This window comes from Lycorma delicatula, chromosome 4, assembly GCF_047948215.1.
Source record: "Lycorma delicatula isolate Av1 chromosome 4, ASM4794821v1, whole genome shotgun sequence".
NCBI classification, from domain to species: Eukaryota; Metazoa; Arthropoda; class Insecta; order Hemiptera; family Fulgoridae; genus Lycorma; species Lycorma delicatula.
In genome coordinates, this window is record NC_134458.1 from 22,079,584 (window position 1) to 22,101,065 (window position 21,482).

A 21,482-nucleotide genomic window follows, 5' to 3' on the forward strand; every position below is an offset into this window, starting at 1 on the left:
CACGCCTCGGTCGCTGCATGCCAGCTAGTACCTGTCCACCATTAATAGCGCTTGGAGCTTATCTGGCTGGTGGCCAGCCAATATCTTAAGAAAGGCTTCCAACAGCAGCACCGTAGGAATCCGTATTTCATTACACTAACCCTTAAAACTACCGATGACCGTTGAACATCGCAACCTCATCGAGGAACTCCCACAAGGTCTGACAATGCGGATCTCGCCACGCTAACTCGCCATTTGTGAGCGACCAAGTTTCCCCCCGACCTCTAAGTTCCAGGGTGGCTCGATCTATGGCCTCCCAAAGAGCGGGGCAGTCGAACGTCATGTGCACCTTTTGACTGGACCTCTCCGCAGACACACAACTCATCAGCCGCTAGGCGAAAACGAAACAGATATTGTTTTAAATTTACATGGTTGGTGAGCACCTGGGCACCGCTTCCCTTAAGAATGAATTCGAGGCATATCATCCCCTAAATCCTGTATAAACCTATACAAGGATCTTCCCTTAATCGTGGTGAGCCATTCAAGCTGCCATGTCTCCATCGCAAGGCTTCATAGCCTCTTCCGCAGACGGGAGATGGGCAACTGAACGAAATTTAGTTCCAGTGCATTGTGATCACTGTTCCGCTACGGTTCTAGCCCAGCTTGAAACCGCATCCCAAATGCCTCGGCCTCCCGACCTCTTCGCAACTTCCACATGACTGCACGAATTTTCACCACTAAATCGATTGGGAGAGCCTTTCCCAATACGGTAGTAGCCTCGTAGGAGGTTGTTTTAAATACACCAGTGCATACTATCATGGCTCTGCGCTGGGTACTCCTTAAATTTTGAAGCAGTGCTCTATTTCTTTCCAACCTATGCGCCCAAACTGGCACCGCGTATGCGATTATACTTTCGAAGACGCCTCGGTACACCATGTACATTTGGCGGCCCGACAACCCGTAATCCTTCCGAGCAATCCTTCTAAGCTTGTGAATCACTGACACGGCATCCGCCGCAACTTGCCTAATGCGGTTACTAAAAAGCAACTTGTCATCAAACAAAACACCTAGGTACTTATGAATCCTTACTCGGCTGATTATACAGCTTTTATACTTAATGTGGGGGTTTCGACCGCTTGATAATTTGGCTGCACCCTTCAGAAGCATAAACTTCGTCTTGGGCACAGAAATCTTTAAATTTTGCATGTCCATCCAGCCCTCGGCGGTTGACAAAGCCGCCTGCGCCCTATTCTCTAGCTGCGGTCGTGAATTACCACGAACTGAAAGGAGACAGTCATCGGCGAAAGCCTGGGCTGTGACTCCTTCTGGGAATGTCAACCCCAGAAATCCATCAAACACCAGGTTCCACAGCAGAGGACCGAGAACGGAACCTGCGGGCTTCCCCTGGTAACGGATTTTTCCACATCTAGGTGCGCGTACTCGAGCCGTTCGGACGTGTTTTTGTAGCTCCGCGTTATACTGTGAATTGGTTGGTTTTTACGGATTTTTGATCGGAAAAGTAGATAGGATTATAGTGGAAAGGTTACCGGACAAGTGTTTAAAATTTTGTGAGATTTGATCTACGGATTACAGTTTTATTACGATTTTTTGGTTACGAAACCATTTGTCTTTTAGAAGAATAGAAGTACTGGAAAAGTGTTTTTTGGACAGTTAAGTTTTGGTGCCAGGTTCTGGAAGTTAATAAGTTTTCAAGAGGAGGGGTTCAAGAAACGGTAGTAAAGTTTCATGAGATTTGGTGAACTGGAAAATTATTTATAAATATTTAAAATAATTTATAGGTTAAACATTGGTTATAGCTGTAAGATATACAGCTGAAAATTTTCTAAGTCGATTGGCAGGACAATACAGGACTGTCAATAGAAGTAAGCAACGACTTAGAAAATATTTCGTTGTTTGCTGTGAGACAAGTGAAAAATTTTTCTAAGTCAAACTGCTCAGTTATTAGGGAAACTTCAAACCTTAATAACTTTTGAACGGTTGCGTTTAGAACAAACTCCTTTCGGATCTAGGCGAATCACGAGTTTGTGCATCTTTTGGCGCCTCAAAAAATTCTTGCCCAATTTTGGGCCCCAAGTTTGAAAATTTTGAACCCCTCCTTGTGGGAGGGGAGCCCTCCCACATTGAGCCAATTGGGCGGAGAGCCCAAAAACACCAAAATAGTTGATATCCATCAAACCCCATGGAGAAGGGGATGGAGGTAAGTGCCTCAGGGTCTTCAAGAACCCAGGAAAAGAAAACTTGGAGGATTGCGGAGACAAAGAGCGTTAAACGGGCCAGGGCGGGCTCATCCGAGGAGGAGGATGCCCCGCTAATCCTTAAGAATATTGCATGTAGACTGGAACACTCCCTACTACAATTAGGCAAGGCCTAGGTAAATCCATCCCGGCTTTTATGAAAGCACATGAGCGGGAGTTATCTGAGATTTACAAGGAGCTTCAACTGGTAGAGGAGGAAGCGGCTGGTGTTGACACAAATACGCAGGGGACACAAACAGATAGACCCCACAGGGAGGATGATATTCTAGAACAAGACCTTATTGATGACCAACTATTAGAGAGACTGCCAAGCAGATGGTCAACCTGGGCGATGAACAGGCTTACCCAGATGACCAACTTAACGCCTGGGGAGGACAGCTGCCACTATGTTAACTTGACCAAGTTTCATGACCAGTTTCATGGCACCAAACCAGGGGCCATGATCATCCAGGACTCCACCGTGTTGGAGGATAACTGTGTTACCTCGAGGGGTACAAGGTACACGGTGGTGTTCAACACCGAAGAAGGAGAAAAGTCAGCCGCAGCGCAAGTGATTAAAGCCATGAGGAGGGTCGTCGGTAAACCCGAGGAAGTGATATTGGTCATACCGCCTGGACCGGAGGGTATATTTATAAGGAAAATAGTTATTTACCTGTCACGGGAGAAAAAATTGCCTCCAAAAATGATCCTTCCTAATTTGGGGTATCAAACACGAGACAGATTGCGATCGGCTTCTGTGCGTAGGGCCGCCCCACCGGTGACGGAGAACCGAATTCCGAGTTTTGGAAGAGGAGACCGGGAGTGATCACCTTGCGGTCTCCTTGATAATACACGTCTGTTCAGCGACCCCTGCTGTACGGTCCCGGCAAGAAGACTCACTAGCAGACAGGTGAACATAATTGTGGAGAGAGCGGCAAGCAAATTCTCCGACGGCAGAAGGTTGAATCCGGAGGTCCTCCAAGAAATAATTTCAAACGAAATTTCCAGCATACCGGAAACGGAGCATAGATACCACCCTGTGTACTGGTGGAACCAGGAGATCGCCGAACAAAGAATCATACTTAAGCGAAATAAACGAACGGCCCAAAGATTAAGAGCTAGACAGAGATCTGAGGCTCAGATTGAACAAACTATGGAGGCCTATAGGACGGCTCGGAAAACGTTGAACTACCTGATTAAGAACGCCAAGAGATCTAAGTGGAGGGAACTGTGTGGTGAGCTCGATGCTGACCCGTGGTGGCGAGCCTTCCAAATAGTAATGAAGCGATTGGGGAGGCGAGTGCCTGCGCTGAATGGGGACGAAGCGGCGCGCCAGATGTCCGTACATTTCCCACGGGAGGAAGCGATAAGAGGGGAGGCAGTCTTGTGCGAACGTGGCAGGTTCGCACAGGATGAGGTGATTGCCGCAATTAAGAAATTAAATAACAAGAAGAGTCCGGGCCCAGATGGAGTCCCGGCAGCGGTCATTAAAAGCCTGGCTAGAATAGTACCGTGGGAGATGACGGTCATTTTGAGTTATGGGCTGCAACACCGCACTTTCCCTCAATGCTGGAAGGAGGCCAGAACGGTTTTTCTTCCCAAACCGAATACAAGCCCAGGCGTTTGCGAGTACCGTCCTATCAGCCTCATAAATAATATGGGTAAGGCTGCTGAGAGGCTTCTTGCTACCAGGATCCAAGAGGAGCTGGACCTAAGCGGAAGCCTACATTTGGAGCAATATGGAATCCGTAACGGTCGTTTGACGCTGGATGCGATAAACAGAGTGGTTAGCTGGGCGGCGGAGGTACGAAGCAGTACTTGGAGGACCAGAAGGATCCCATTGATGGTCCAGTTAAACATCAAAAATGCGTTTGGCTTGGTACCGTGGACGGCCATTGTAGCGGCGCTCAGAGAAATGAATGTTAGTGACCACTTGCTAAACCAGGTTGACTGCTAACTGTCTGAAAGATGGACGGAGGTTCGCACTTTGGAGGGAATGGTGAGATTTCCGGTCTTCGGTGGAGTTCCGCAGGGGTTTGTTTTAGGCCCCTTGCTATGGAACATCTTTTACGACCGGGTGCTACGTTTGCCTTATCCGGAAGGAGTCAGCGTAGTCACTTACGCTGACGATATTGCACTATTGGTGGAAGATAAGGAAATTGGTGATGCAGAGGATAAAGCAAATCGCTACCTCCAACTCATAGACAACTGGCTAATAAACAACAACATGGAGGTGTCCCCGGCAAAAAGCAAGTGTATCCTCTTCACGGGTAGGAGAAGACTGCGCGGCGTTCGGGTCACGACCCATGAAGAGGTTATAACTGAGGTCAAGGATACAAAATACCTAGGGGTGACAATAAATAAAAATCTCAAGTTTGGTGGGCACATAGAAAATGTGTGCAAAAAAGTAGGACCCCGACGGGGAGTCTTATTCTTTAAGACTTTGGGGGCTGGGGTCCCCACGGGCCTAGCCTCTGCAGCTTTTCTTCCCACTATATAGTGAGCTGCAGAACACTTTACATCATACACATATACTACACCAAGAACACTACATAAATTACAACATAAACACTTACACAATTACACAACAACATCCTACACTGATATTTCTTACATTAACACTCAGTGGTGTTGCGACATCTTACGAAACGCAACCGTAACCCAAGGTGGGAACAAATCGTGCCGATGGGTGAATGGCTCTACGTAGTGAGTCTCGAACGATGTCCTCTGGGCACCAGGGCGAACCCAGTTGTACTTAGCTCTAGCTCCAGTACGCGTGCGCTCTGCTGGAGTGGTCCATTTTTCGCCGGTACTCGTGGGACCAAAATTTCTGTTCCTATATTAAATTCCAAGATGGTTGGTGGTCCATCTGAAAAAACCACCAAATAAAGTCTTGTGAAGAGACCTCGATCAGCTCTGTCTGACGAGGATAAAAGTCCTATCGAAGAGAACTGCAAATCTTTAACTTGAACTCTAAAAATATTCGATTCGTTGTTCTCCGAAATAGTCAGGAAGGTGTCTCCCTCCAAAAGGTTTCACTTTTCCTAATAAACAAAACTGTAACAGGTGCAAGTGGCTCCCCGAAGAACATTAGGAAATTACGCGACGGATCGATTCTGGTCGAAACATTCAACGACGAACAGAGTCGATCTATCTTACGTCTCCGTAATATGGGTGGTATAAATATAAGTGCAGAAAGCCACAAAACTTTAAATACGAGCCGGGGTGTAATTTTTTGTCGAGACCTCTTAGATATACATATCACTGAAATAGTTGACGAGCTTTGCCACCAAGATGTTGTTGAAGTGAAACGTATTACGAAACGGCAGAACGGAACAGAAGAACCGACACGACACCGTCTCTTATACTAACTTTCAATCTCCCTGTTCCACCAGAAAAGATTAAAGTGGGTTACCTCTCGGTTCGGGTACGACCATTCATACCCAACCCACGGCGATGTTTCAGATGCCAAGGTTTTGGTCACACTACAACATCTTGTACGAAAACTGAGATCTGTGCTCGATGTGCTAAAGAAGGTCACAATGACACTAACTGCGAAGAAAGTGAAAAATGCGCAAACTGCAGTGGTCCACATACAGCCCGCTCCCGAGATTGCCCAATCTTTAAAGAAGAAAAGGTAATTCTCAAAATCTGTACGGAGCAAAAGCTATCTTTCCCGGCCGCACGAAGAGAATACAAAAAGTTAAATAATTCACGGTACCTGGTTAAACCAGATGTATCTTTTGCTACCGCTACATCGAAACAAACTCTTACAAACGTTAATAATCAGCAGTGCGGATCCTGCAATGAACTTAAAAAACTTGTTCAGATGCTTTCTGATCAAGTAGCTTCACTTACAGTCACTATCTCAGAGCTGACAAACATGTATAAAACGTCATTCGTCGCAGTTAGTGAGTCCAACAGTGTGATACACACGAAAGTTCCTGCTCCCAAAGTCGTACCGGCATGAGTAGCGACTATCACAGCTGGCAGTAAGCCACCTAATAAGCTCCCCGTAAAGGGAATCCACATAACCACCACCTCTGGGATGTTAACTGTAGCATCCCATTCAAATAAATCTCCTCCACCATCACCTCATTTACTGGAGGATATGGTTGAAGAACCACCCGACCCTAGGGCATCGGATTTCTTTAAAATAAAAAATACAAAAAAGAAAAACCGAATCACGTACAACTAATTTTTATATAATTTCCGAAATTTAATTTTTTTATTTATTTTTTACACTTATGAACACTATTCAGCGGAATGTTAGAGGTATTTGGTCGCGCATTGAAGATATTAGAGTACTAGCGCACCCACATGATCCACTAATCATGTGTTTCCAAGAAACTCACCTTCTACAACATGACACAATTACACTCAGAGGATACTTCTGTGAGAGATACGACTGCCTAGTAGATAGTAGGGAGAGTGGTGGAGTAGCGATTTTCATGAAGAATGGGGTGTCAGCTACAAGAATTCAACTAACCACTGTCATTCCTGCTATTGGAGTAAAGGTCTCTATTCCCTTCAAATTGCATATCTGCAATCTGTATCTCTCACCGAACACTGAGTTCAGTGCTTTAGATGTCTCAAATCTCCTCACGCAAATACCATCTCCATCGTTAATAGTAGGAGACTTCAATGCCCATCATATTTCCTGGGGCTCAACCTTCTGCTCCACTCGAGGAAATATGATAAACAGATTGAGACAAGACTTTGACCTTTGCCTACAGAATAATGGGTCACACACATTCATGTCCTTATCAACTGGTACTGTATCTAACCTTGATCTATTCCATATGCTAACCGAATGTGCTCCCTCATTTAATTGGTCAGTTTGTGATGACTTTCACGGCAGTGATCATAGACCAATTATTATTAGTTTCGGTGTAGACTGCGAGATTAAAAGATGGCCACGGAGATGGATTGTTGAAAAGGCAGATTGGAACGGATAACATAAAGCATTCCAATCTCAGTATGACGATGGAGCGAACATCCTCGACCAATATTCTTCTTTTACGTCCATGATACTTGAGAATGCCAACAGATATATCCCACAAACATCGGGTAATCCTAGAAGTTCTTTCGTTCCATGGTGGAACGATGATTGCAAATATGCTATTAGGAATCGACGGCAGGCACTACGCAAATTTAATCGTAGGCCTACAACAGAACATCTAAATTTATACCGCAGGGCTAGAGCGGTGTGCCGTCGAGTATTCTTGGACGCTAAGAGGAATTCATGGACGAAATACGTGAGCACTATCTCACGCACTACTCCCAAGTCTACTGTATGGAAGAAAATTCGAGCAATTTTCGGATCACCGAAACAATCTATTCTCGGTCTTATCGATGAAGGAGAACTCCTTTTATCACCCTCGGAAGTGGCAAATAGTGGCCGGTGTGGCTGGTTTTGGGGGTGCGTGCGCTCCTTGAGCTGGTTGCACCGGTTTGTGGCAATTTCTGTCGGCGGGAGTGGGGAACGGCATAGCCGGGCTTTGCCCTCGTCGGCGGGAATTACAGGCAGGCAAGAAAATATCTAGTACCGGGGCGGATGACCTCCTCTGCCGGGTGTAAAACCGGTGGGCGGGAAGACCGCCTTAGAGTCAAAAGACACGTCCCTGGGCCGAGTATACTTAATTAGATGTCCGGCCCAGGGATGTAGGGGAAAAAAAAGTTCACTTCTGCTGATTTAAGAATTTCCTTTTTAACAATCTCCCATTCTTCTTCTACATTTTCTACCTTATCTTTTCTACTCAGACCTCTGGCTATGTCCTCCTCAAAAATCTTCTTTACCTCTTCTTCGAGCTTCCCTAAATTCCACCGATTCATCTGACACCTTTTCTTCAGGTTTTTAAACCCCAATCTACATTTCATTATCACAAAATTATGTCGCTATCAATGTCTGCTCCAGGGTAAGTTTTGCAGTCAACGAGTTGATTTCTAAATCTTTGCTTAACCATGATATAATCTATCTGATAACTTGCAGTATCGCCTGGCTTTTTCCAAGTGTATTTCTTTTATTATGATTTTTAAATTGGGTGTTGGCAATTACTAAATTATACTTCGTGCAAAACTCTATAAGTCTGTCCCCTCTTTCATTCCTTTTGCCCAGCCCATATTCACCCACTATATTTCCTTCCTTGCTTTTTCCAATGCTTGCATTCCAATTTCCAACTATTATTAAATTTTCATCTCCTTTTACGTGTTTAATTGCTTCATCAATCTCTTCGTATACACACTCTACCTCATCATCATCATGGGCGCTTGTAGGCATATAGACGTTAACAATCGTTGTCGGTTTAGGTTTTGATTTTATCCTTATTACAATGATTCTATCGCTATGCGTTTTGAAATACTCTACTCTCTTCCCTATCTTCTTGTTCATTATGAAACCTACTCCTGCCTACCCATTATTTGAAGCTGAGTTAATTATTCTAAAATCACCTGACCAAAAGTCGCCTTTCTTTTCCCACTGAACCTTACTAATTCCTATTACATCCACATTTATCCTATCCATTTCCCTTTTTAAATTTTCTAGCCTACCAACCTTTTTTAAACTTCTAACATTCCACGCTCCGACTCGTAGAATGTTATTTTTTAATTTTCTTGTGGCCCCTTCCTTAGTAGTCTCCACCCGGAGATCCGAACGGGGGACTAGTTTACCTCCGGAATATTTTACCAAGGAAGGCGCCTCCATCATTGCTATATGAAAATGCAGAGATCCACATTATCTTGGAAAACCAGCAGCTGTAGTTTTCCATTGCTTTCAGCTGCGCAGTACTCAGAGGACTGAGTGATGTTGATATGGCCGTTTAAGTCGTCCTGACTTACGCCCCTAACAACTACTGAAGGAGCTGCTGCCCTATTTCAGAAATCATTCCTTAGTCTGGCTCTCAACAGATACCTCTCCGATATGGTTGCACCTTCGGTCCAGCTACTCTGTATCACTGAGCACCCAAGCCCCCTCACCAACGGCAAGGTCTCATGATTCATAGAGGAGAGCTTTCTTACTAGGCAAGGTGAAAACTGCTTTCTTCACCTGGTCCAAACTCCAATCCCCTGAACAGGGTCAGAGCAGCGGCCTATGTCCTGAACCACCCCTCTAAGTTCGCGATGGAAATTCACATCTGTGAGCTCTTCATCCGCTGACAGCAAGGCTCGAAGCGCGTAGCATGTGGTGCTACTCGCGTCAGCTTGAGATTCATCACCCGTACGAAGGGTTGTATATATATCCGCGTTGGCTTTTTTGCCCATTACGATTTTATAAACCGCACCCCATGGATCTCCCCTGTTATCCGCTAAGAACGTGTGCCAAGCTGCAAGTCTCTTCATGTACGCCGTATTCACGAGACGGCGCCTGGTTTATTTATATGCCTCTTGCAGGACAGCCCGGCTTTCAGGGTTCCTACACCGCTGGTACTGTTTGCGGTCCTTATACATAATCCGCCGTAATCTATCGAAATCGTTAGACCACCAGGCAAAAGACTTTACAGTCTCTTGCGCGCAGCATCGAGGCCTCTGCTACCTCTATCAGCTTTTGCTGAATCCGCGTCACCGAGTTCGGGAGAATACCGCCCTCTTCCCAATTAGTGGCTTGTAGAATTTTCATCAAACTTCCTCCAATCCGCTTATCGAGTGAGAAGTTTTCCCTCCACAGCGAGAGTGACTCTCACACCAGGTCCCAGATAAAATTGAAACACGATCATCCGATGATCGCTAAACTGTTTAGGATGTATCCTCCAGTTATTAATTTTGCCCAGCGCAAGCCTATTACACAAAGTTACATCTATGTTTGCACTCCCTCGCAGATTATGAAAAGTACGAAACCTGGAAGGCTGATTCAGCACATTGGGACCCGACTCAATGATTACTTCTTCATATGCCTTAACTTTGTCAGTAACTCTCTCGCCGAATCAAAGCGCTGATTTCGCGTTAAAGTCGCCTCCGATAACAAGGTTCGCATTTTCGTACGTACGGGCAATTCGCCGCAGCACGTCAATGTATCTCCCTTACGAGTCACGGTACTGACAATACAAATTGAAAACAAAGATGCTTTCCCTACCAATTTTGATCTCACTACATGCATAGTGTGCAGTCGTAAACTGTGACACCAAAACTGCTCCTAGACCCGGGTTCGCCCCATACGTGGCAGCCCATACGTGGTCAGCTCCACTCGTATTTATGATTTTAGTTCCTCGCTGCCTTGGAACCTGGTACGTATACAATAGAGCTCTTGAATTAAAACAACATCTAGCTTTAATTTCTCCGTGATTTTAACGCAGTTGTCCAGGGAACTCCTGGAACGGACTACGTTTATCTGACCTTCTTCAGCCTATTTATAGGAGGTGCGGTGCAACTCCCTGGTGTATACTCTCTTTCGCACCGGGCAGGCCACGCTAATGGTGGCGTGCTTTATGTCCTCACCTGACTTGCCGGCCCTTGTACAATTAAGGCAGGTTAATTGACTCTCCTTTGTATCAGAACAGTACCACATCTTGTGACCCTCCTTACCGCAGGTACGGCAAAGAGGCTCACTCGAGCATCGCTTAGCCAAGTGACCAAAGGCAAAGCACTTAAAACAGTGCAACGGGGCCACATGGTCGTCGATCCTGCAACAACCAAAACCGATGAATCATCGATCTCGACTACGCAGGAGATCACACATACGGGGTGAGCATTCCAGCTCTACAGTGTACGCATCACGCGCACGACTAAGGCGACGATTTTTCTTGGAGAACTCTTTCGCAAGGTCTTCCTCCGTAATTCACGACATACCCTGTGCGTTCTGCATTGGTAAGGCAACCGGCAAGTCCTTCTTCCCTATATCCGATGGCACGTCAGAAATCAGTACCCTCGGACCTTTCTTCACGGGGACCTTAACTTTAATGTCAGCCTTAGCCCACTCCTGGTTGAGGACAAGACTCAATTGAGTCTTGTCCACCACCAGAGATGCGCTTGACACGCCTTACCTGAAGCGTGTCCACAACCGGCCGCAGTACTTCCTTGGCCTTCTGTTCGAGGTCGGTGGTTGTCATCTGGTTTCCCTCCTCGGGAAAGAAGCACAGCCAGGCTAGCTCGTAGAGGTCTCTTCTGGACAACAGAAGGAACACCCTTGTTGGCTCTAATGATCGGTGGCGCCTTCTGGCGACTTCAGCGAAGGAGGGCACGTTTGCCTCCCTTCTAACAGTATTCATTTCTTTCTGCATCCTCCCCTGAATAAACGAAGCACTAACCGAAGTGACTTCAGCCACTACTGCTTCCTTGAGCTCTGCGAACAGAGTTCAAACGCCACCTACCACCTCTTTTGAGGTTTATTGCAGGCCAGTCACCTAGCCCATCAACCTGGTCTGTTTAATTCGTTATCCTCAAACAGGCAGCGGATACCACGCAAGGCACCATCGACCTTTTCCATTTTATCCTTACTGACCTTTCGCGCCTTATCATTCTCCAATGCACTGAGCACATCGGAGCAAAGTCGCTCCAGCTTCTTTCGCTCTACTAGTAGGAGAGGCTCGCAATTCTGCGACAAGGTACCGGATACCGTCCCACCTGCCGCCGAACCATGCCTCTCATCTACCAGCCTCGCCAGGGAAACCGCACAAGCACTTGTTGACATCGTGTAGTAGAAATTTAAATAAGAAATAGGCAAAGATAAAAGTTTGGTCGCAAGCCGAACAAACAGAAAATCCTTACCGACACTCCTTGCATTGGGCGACTCTCTTCCCGCCCCACTGCCCATACAGCACAAAGCGCCAGGGGTGCCCCCGTGCATAGTACCCCTCATAGTGCCGGAACTCCTTCCAAGCACACACCGACGAGACCCACTTCAACGCTGATGAAGCCGTCTGTACACACAGAGAATTCCTCGGGTTCGCCAGCACTAGCGGACTCAGATCTCTTACCTATCACCGGGTGGCGACCAAGATAGCATATTTTTCAAATCTCGTCAGCAGGTAACTTTTCCGAAGGTGAAAAGCCAGAACTATTTTAGTGGTAGCAGGTTTCCCTGCCACCACGCAACACCACACCGAGTTACTAAAAGAGGCTGCAGTCCCAGCGTTCACCGCTGACCACTGTCCCATTTTCAGGTGGTAGCAGCGAGATGTGCCCCTACTGCGACACACTACACACGAGTGTGCAGACCGACTCACCGACACAACCCGGGACCCCGAGTTTACGGCCAAGGTCCGCCAGGACGGATGCTAACCCCGCAATTACCGCGTGTGCTTGGTCACCTTAGAGCACTACCTCCCCGCAATTTAAGACCGCATCCACCCCCTTGGGGGCCTCTGGGGTCAGTGATTGGTAAACCCCAGGCAGAAGACTTGGCGTTAGCGTCTAGAGCAACCAGCACTCTGATGCCTGGGAGACCGTCCACAATGCTCCCCAACTTCGCCAACAAGTCATCGATACTCCATCCATGCTGGAAGTATCTCGATACCAGTACGACATTGAGCGTACCCCTCGAACAACGATGAACCGCTCATCAGAACTGGGACATCCAGAAGATACCCAACGAGAACGAGCCGAACACGATCACAGAGAGCGGCCGTCTCCCACGAGGTTGAATAACATCAACCCCGTAGAAGCTGACCACACTATCTCCGACCGTGTAAGACTCCTGAACCAAGAGAACCTCGAGGTCGTACTCCTCAAGGATCCTAATGGCTTCATTGGTGGCTACCCGGGAATAATGCAGGTTTAACTGCCCCAGGCGCAAGCGTTCAACAAGGTGACGACCGTCCTTGAAAGCTTCCCCAAATTCAGGCGTCGCCATACGCCGTATTCTTTATGATCTTCGCCCGGGATACGTTATACAATCTGCATTGTTTGCCATCGACCCGGTGTTCGGCATCAAAGCCTTTCACAAAGGCACAGGGAGCGCCACTTTGCAGACGCGGTCTTATTAGGGCAGTTAACTGCCCTATGTCCAGCAAGGGCGCAATGACCACACATCTCCGACTGTGCTCTACAGCGGAGAGAAGTGTGACCAAAAACCTCGATATTTGAAGCACCGGGGTACTTTTGTATGGTTGACAACCTGCAAGAGGTCCACTCAAGGAACAGCCGACCACCGGCCACCAATACCTGCCGTTTCTTTGGTAAGGTCTCAATTATCCAGCGGCTCTTCGGGGCCTTTTTCCACCCCAACTGTCGGACCACCCTGGTCCCCTTGACAAGTAAGTCCTCGGCAGCCATATCCAACACAGGAGTTTGGCTAAGTGTAGCCCTGAGGATTTCGGGCTGCTTTACAATCGTTGCCTTTGGCAAATCGTAGACTAATATTTGCGGACTCCGATAGGCCGGCCACTGAGCCTTCAGCCCGTTCTTCCTAAGAACGTCGGTCTCTAGCAGCCGCTTCGCCTGCTGCTCATTAACAACCACTAAGACGACTTCATGGTCCCTTGTTTCTGTGACTTGGAAATCGGTTAACTTTCCTTCCGAGGGTCCAGGAACTTCTTCAGGGTCAGCTCCGTCATCGCAGATGAAGCCCCCAGACGAGGCGTCACATAGACCAACTTGACGATGGCCCGCTTAATTTTGATAGCCTGCGCCTGGACTGGTGGCGGGGGACTAACCCGCTTAGGTCCCGGCGCGGCTGTTACCGCAGAAGATTTTTTTACCTTCTCCTCCACCCTTTTCAGAGAAGTGTGGATCTCGCCAAGGACCCTCCCCGTTTCCGGTTTGAAGTCTTCAACTCCTTTCACCACCTGTTCCACCTTGCCCAACAGTCGAGGAACGACTGAATCAAGGGCTTGGTTTGTGCGCTTGAGATTTTCGTTTTTCAACGCCAGTTCAACCATCAAGGAACATTCCGGAAGGTACGAGTCGACCTTCCAGGTTAATTGATAATACGTTTTTTCGGTGCAGATTTACATTAAGAATTGTTACAGATTTAATCCACTGAAAATTCATAGTAACAGAGAATGAACTAGTATACAATATCAAATAATTTTATACAAATAAATTTGTTTTTACTCGCTTATAAAAATGAAAAATAAAGTCTGTATGTTCCCAGTAATTTCTTCTAAGTTGCAGATTAAAAGAATTATACGTAAATTTATATACACAAAATTTTGTGAAATACGAGTACATCGGATAGCACCGATAAATTTAATGATTTCTCAGGTTGTTCTCGAAACGCTGAAAAATGGTTGTAGGTGTGGAAAAATAATGTTATGGATAAAAGTTGAATGCAACAAAATTTCTAACAGTAAAGATGATAGTAATATCATACATACATCAGTTTTCAGCAATTTGTGCTCGAAAGGGTGTTAAAAATCAGCATTATTTTCTACTTACGTATTTGTTAACCGTTGAAGACACACATATGATGTAGACTATAAGAAGATTCTATTATTTAAAACTTTGCCTCGATCGACTTTTCAGTAATTCTAACCGTTTTGCAACGTTTCGGTAAAAGAACTTCTTTCGGTATTTTAACTTATTTCTTCTAAATTTGTTATATCTATTTATGTGTAATATTTTTGGGTTGTAATCATAAAATAATTCCAGTAATGCGACTAAACCAAAGCCTAATGTAAATAGGTCCAGAAATAATATTTGCGGAATGAAATATAAATAGCCGATCGAGAACAAGGTAAAATGTATTTAAGATGAAAGTACAAGAGATGACCGACGTGTCACACAGTTTAACAGCTACACACTGCATTCGACCGTTCTTCTACTAACAGCATTACTAATGATGAATGCCTCGCCGATGTACTATTTACCGTCTTTGAATTATGTGAACGTATCGATTCACTGGTGGAATTCTTAATAAAATTATGATATTTCATTGATATAACATAAAGTTCGTATTACTTGTAAATTCTTAATTGTGATTGTACAAAAGAATAGTAGAATCTTTTTTCTGAAAAAGAAAACAAATTAAACAATGATTAAACTGCGGTCCACTTTGTTCACATTTTGTGGACGCTCTTCCATCACTTACTACAGACATGTATTTCGGACGACTCTTTAAATCGAATAACATTAAGAATGAAAATAAAATTGCGTAACAGCAATTTCTCATAGATAATCCACTGACACGATAAATAGAAATCGTTTCGATATTTACTTCACACTCAAACGAACTGAGAAATTGAATTTTTACTGACGATACAAAGTAGTTTCTACGGTTACCCGGCTTATTTCATCGATCAAAATAATCATTATTACCATTTCTACTGTATAATTCATAAATTTAAATCAGTTTAACACCCTAATTCAGTTTTAAATAGATCCTAAATACAAAATTAAATCAAAGAAATATTTTGTGATTGGTTAATGACGAATAAAATATTGATGATTATAGTAGACTACACACACACACACACACACACACACACACACACACACACACACACACACACACACACACACACACACACACACACACACGCACACACACACACACACACACACACACACACACACACACACACAACAAAAATAACTGTGCTAAATGGGTTATTGAAGTAAATTAAAAACAAGAAAACGCCCAAAAATCTTTTACAATTTTTTTATTGATAAAATTGGTCAATTCGTTTGTTGAACAGTCATTATTGTAGGTACTAAAGAAACTAACTAATTAAAGAATAATTAAAAAAAAATATATTTTTAGTAGGTAAACGTTAGTTAATGAAATAAATGATAATATTTTTTTCAAAATAAAAGTAAAAAACACATCCAGCGATTTTAGTTTTATACAATCGTAATCGAAAGTTGAAAATTAGCTTAGGAAAATTTATCGGATAAAAAATTAATACGTTTATTGGATACGACCAAAAATTGATCACAAGAAAGATATAGATAACCCGAACCTCAAACCGCACAAATAGATATTTCCTCTCAAAAATAAAAAAAATAAAAGGATGGGGGTATCAGTTTAATATTTATATGCAAGAAAACGTTAGAAACCGAATAGTAACAAATTAAACATTTCAAAACCTATTAGAGATTAATCTCTTATCGCTTTTCAGCAACGAAGATATGTATTTTTTTGATAAAATAAGTTTCTCGCCTAATTAATGTTTGTTTATTACGGCCCTTTTCTTAAACTATCATTTCTAATATATTAATTTTGAAACTGCTTTCTAGGCAACGTTAAGATTCAGCCGATTTCTCTCATCTCTATTTATAATGAGCCAAATGCTCCTTTATTTTAGTTTCAGTCTATCTTTTAGTTTTCCTTACATATTTTAAATGATTCTTTAGGAAACAAATTATAAATTTCAGCCATTATGACGGGCTCGGTTTTATTCTTAGCGTTTAAGAAGATAAAGAGGCCAATTTTATAGGCGTAGCCATATTAACGTTAAAGTTGCAATTTTTAAAAATAATGTTGCTTGGTAATTTTTTCTTAATAAAAATATTTTTTAAGCATTTTCCTGTTCTGCATATAAGTACATTTTTAAAAAAATATATAAGTGAAAATACTAACCGGTATTTGTTTCTGAAATGGTACAAGTAAAACTGACATTGTTAATCTGAAACAATACAAATTTAATATCACAAAAAAAGTTAAGAGGTAATAAATAGTAGGAATAAATATTTTGAAAGTAAATTTCTAAAAGAAAGATTTAATATTCTTAGCTGATGTTCATCCATTTATATATATAGAGAGATGTTCAGTGACGAAGTTGATAATGAAACGAGACGATGCAAACAGACGTTAAAATATGCGGTAATAAGATTATATATTGCTACCGTCACTATAGGAATCAAACTCTGATGACCTCTTTAAAAACCTTAATCAATATTTTTAATGATGTGTAAACTACGATGAGTGCAAGACGATACCAGGTTAGAAGGTTGCCGCTTTATTCTTGGTTGCTTATTATACTCTTTCGTTTATTATAAATTTGTAAAAATGAAATGGAATCTCAAATACTATATAGAATCAAATACAGTACTAAGACTCAATTTTTTATTAATATTTTGTAAATTTAATCTGAATATGTAACTAGTTCGATGGCATTAATAATTACAAAACAAAAACTAGCTAGCTACCTCTTTTGCATTTCGTGTCTCAATATAACGGTTAAAATAATACAAGTAGGGAGAAAAAGCTGCAATAAATTACATAACATTTTAAGAACGGACAGTATCGATATAATAATGGGAGATTGATTTACTTGGCATTTCTCCTGCCACAATCCCATTTGGTCGACCAAATATCTGTACCACAAACGGCTACTGAGCCTCAAACAGTTTAGCGACCAGTATCCTAAACAGCTCCTAGAGCTCACCTAACAGCGTGAGCGGACTAAGCGCGGTGCCATAAACCACCGGCTTACGGGTCCCTTACAGCTCACTTGTCATATATTTGCTAAAATGGGAAGGCGCACACCGTCAACTACTAAAAATATATATGACATCAATAAATTAAAATTTATTTCATCGAGACAGCAATTCGCAGCCACGCCTAGGTCGCTGAATGTCAGCAAGTACCTGTCCACCACATTAAAGAACTGGGAGCCTTAATTGGCTGGTAGTCAGCCATGTATATCTCTAGATTAGATTCCCACAGCAGCGGGACAAAGCAATCGCATCAAGAAACTGCAACAAGGTCCGACAATGCGGCTCTCGCCACATTGACTCGACGCTTGTGAGTGGCCAATTTTCCCCTTGACCTCCAAGTTTCTGAAGCATTGCTCAGCTGCGAATGCGAGGTTAAAGATAACTTTCTTAGTTCCCTTTCTTATCACCATAGACGTAGTGGGGGTAACCCCCTCCACGTTTTCTTCTACAAATCCATCATAGTCATAGTCTATTTATTTGTATTTATTCTATTTATTTATACATGTAAGCAATGAGAAAAAGTAATGGATAACGTTGCTAATACGAGTTTATCATTACCTAAACTAACGTTAAATGATAATATTGACAAAACCATAGTGAATGTTACATCGTCATCATTACCTTCAACGACGGTAGCAGTGTTACAAATAGTGAACGCTACTAATACCAATATCTCATTACCTAACATAACGTTACATGTACATAATGATGATGATGATGGTGATGACTATGATGAATTTGTAGAAGAAAAGGTGGGGATGGTTACCCCCACCACGTCTACCGTGATATAATAAAGGGGACTAAGAAAGTTATCTATAACCTCGCATTCGCAGTTCAGCAACGGTCATGGAAGAAGTTATTGATTATCACGGCTTCCTCGGCAACCGAGGTGAGTTTATAGTTAAAGAACTCGCTGTTGTCAATGACAGCGGATGCTACGTGATAATACATTTTCGTTCACCTTACCCGCGCGCTGAACTGAACCCGAAATACAGGCGGATGGCCACTTGGTTAGAAAGAAACTATCACAAAACAGATATCAATTAATTGTTGTAATCTTTGTGTCCATCATTTATATTTAGTTCCTGGGTGTAAATTTACTACTTTATTTGTAATAATACAAAGTTAGAGTATAGTGTGTGTATATGTTGCGTAATGCTACTGTCAATCGCGGGAATCTTTTAACACACACACACACACACACACACCTAGATATTTTATTTTTTATATACAGGCATCATGTAAACAATGTCTTAATGCTGAATGAATGTTTACGCGATATATATTTTTTTTTCTTCCCCTACTTCCCCAGGCCGGTTATCCAATTAAATATACGCAGCCCGAGGGAGTGCGCTTTTACTCTAAGGGGGCCTCCCCACCCACTGGCTATATGTCCGACACGGCAGTTCGGCCCCCCCGGTCGGATCTTTTTTTTTAATTTTTGTTGCCTGCCTCAAATTCCTAAGGCCAGAACCAAGTCCGGCTATGCCGTCCTCAGCCCCAGCCCCAGCAACCAGGTCTCGGTCTTTTTGATTTGCCTGTCTCTAACCCCGCGGAAGGCAGGCCAGGCCCGACTATGTCATTCCCGTCCACCAACTGCGAGGCCGGGACTCGGTCTTTAATTTATTGCCCAATCATCGATGATAAAAACTCCTCCTTCTTCCTTCATCGTCCTTAACTTTAATAACTTGGGTGACAAAGGATTCAAAATTGTGCCAGTTGTTCTCATTGGCCGTCAGGAACGGTGATATATCTTCAACAGTCAAACCTTGTATGTCGTAACGCAGTCTCAGGGCCATCCACCTAGGACATATGAATAGGGTGTGTTCTACAGTGTCCTCCTCGACACAGAACATACATCTCGAGGAGTCCCGGCGTCCAAAAGGATGTAAATATTTCTCAAAGTTACCGTGACTTGTGTGGTGTAAAAACTCATCTCACCGTGTTTTCTGTTGATCCATCGGCGAATGTCAGGTATCATTTTCCTTGCCCATGAAGCAGTTGCGCATCTATTCCATCTCTCCTGCCACTTATCCAGTATGACTTCTGTGGCTTCACGCTTCCCCATCCCGTGGAAGTGCAACCAGCGTTCCATCACCAGGAGTTCTATTGGTGGAGTTGCAGCCATCACACACGCGGCCTCGTATGAAATTGTGCGATATGCGTTTATTACGCCAATTAGCATTCTTCTGTGTACGCTCTGGAGGCGTTTGACGTTCCTGTTGATATGCATGGCATTGTGTTAGATCGGGGCGGCATAGAGAAGTAACGCTACTGTCGATCGTGGAAATCTTTTAACACACACACACACATACACACACACCTAGATATTTTATTTTTTATATACAGGCATCATGCAAACAATGTCTTAATGCTGAATGAATGTTTCGCGATATATTAGTGGAAGTTTACAAACACACACAGAGAGAGAGAAAGTGAGAGGGGGTGAGAGTTTTGCATTACGATAATTTAGCACATTCCTATGTTTGTGATTAGTGTTATTTTTATGTAGGCACGTGTCTGAAGCGGTGGTGGTGGTAGCAGTACAGACGGTGGTAGCGGTGGTGTGTGTGTGTACAGACTGATATGACGTTAAAATTCACAATTCATCGCTCATGTAGAACATTTTTCACTCAGTACTTCAGGGAGCCACTTAAGTCGATTGGTTTAAGACGTCAATCAGTCGCGTTCTGTCATCACCGGTTCGAGTCCTAGGCGACCAAGTTTTTTTCACTTTAAATATTATTTATTTATTTAATTCAAGCCGACCGCTACACAACAGCTAATCCTCAGCGGTACCAACCTTTGAATTAATTATTATAAATAATATTCAAAGCAAATATATTACTCAAGTTGGTATCACTGCGGAATTAAAAATATCCTGCTAAGGGAAAAGGGAAATTCCCACAAGCAAGGAGTACTATTGACGCCGTACTCCTATTTCTCAACTACTTTTAAACTAAAAAAATCGAACAGTATCAGTACAGCTCATCAGAATGCCACCTACTTAAAAGTATTTTTTGATCATTGACTTTTAAAATAAATAACAATGAAGTGTGGGTTTAGGAAGATGACAGTACGGTACTATATATAACGCAAGAATATCTACGGATTCTTGACGAAAAAAGTTTGACTGTCGATTATTCTGAACGGAAACGTTAATCAGTTATCAAAATCTTTATATTTAAGTAAGAGTGATTTGATTTAATTTTTTAAGTGATTTTATTTTTTATTTTTAAAAAGAAAGATTTAATGAAAAGAAATCATAAACTGAAGAATTGAAAAACATTACTGAACAAATCAAAAACTTAAATATCTGCGTTCTGCAATGCGTTTCATAATTTAAACAATTACAATGAAAAAGATAATATTTATGATTTTTTTTTTTTTCTTTTTAAGTAAGAGAGATGTACAAAACCTCATTAATTTAACTTTCTTATACTCCTAACTCGATCTATTATTTATACAAACTGTTCGAAAATTATCCTATTCGCGTGTCCCATTTCTATATTTTTCTATTTTAATTTTTAAAGCTTTAATGTCTTAAATATTAAAAGTAAAAATATATCAGAAGAGAATTATCCTATTTATAATCGCTAACTTCAAGACGTCACATTTTGGACAAATCCGCCGATTGTGCGACCCGGTTCCCAAAAACATATCTTGCCCGCAAACACGTTCCCGTGAATTAAGTAGAATTTCGTATTCTAGTAAAACACGAATATCATCGTTTAAATTAAACTGTTTAATTGTTCAATTATTCTTTAATGACCTTTATTATTTAATTTTTTAATTATTCAATTAAACGAAAGAAAGCCATTTTAAATAGCATTCCGATCTACTAACGTGCGATGCGAAATTTCTATTATCAGCGTGACGCCGAATAACCAATTACTTAAAAAAAGAATATCAGTTAAAACGAACGTCGACCGTCTG

At 42.8% G+C, this 21,482-nt stretch overlaps 1 protein-coding gene across 3 annotated transcripts in view; it reads right to left on the reverse strand.

The window, feature by feature from the left end:
- LOC142323184 (uncharacterized) overlaps positions 1-21,482 on the reverse strand; it is a 109,294-nt gene that overhangs the window by 67,621 nt on the left and 20,191 nt on the right. For 2 of the 3 annotated variants that reach the window (XM_075362491.1, XM_075362492.1), the window contains one exon: positions 16,687-16,732. The exons of the other annotated variant lie outside the window; for it this stretch is intronic. In XM_075362491.1, coding sequence (XP_075218606.1) covers positions 16,687-16,732 — 46 coding nt within the window. The remainder of the gene's footprint in view (positions 1-16,686; positions 16,733-21,482) is intronic. 3 annotated transcript variants of the gene reach the window in all.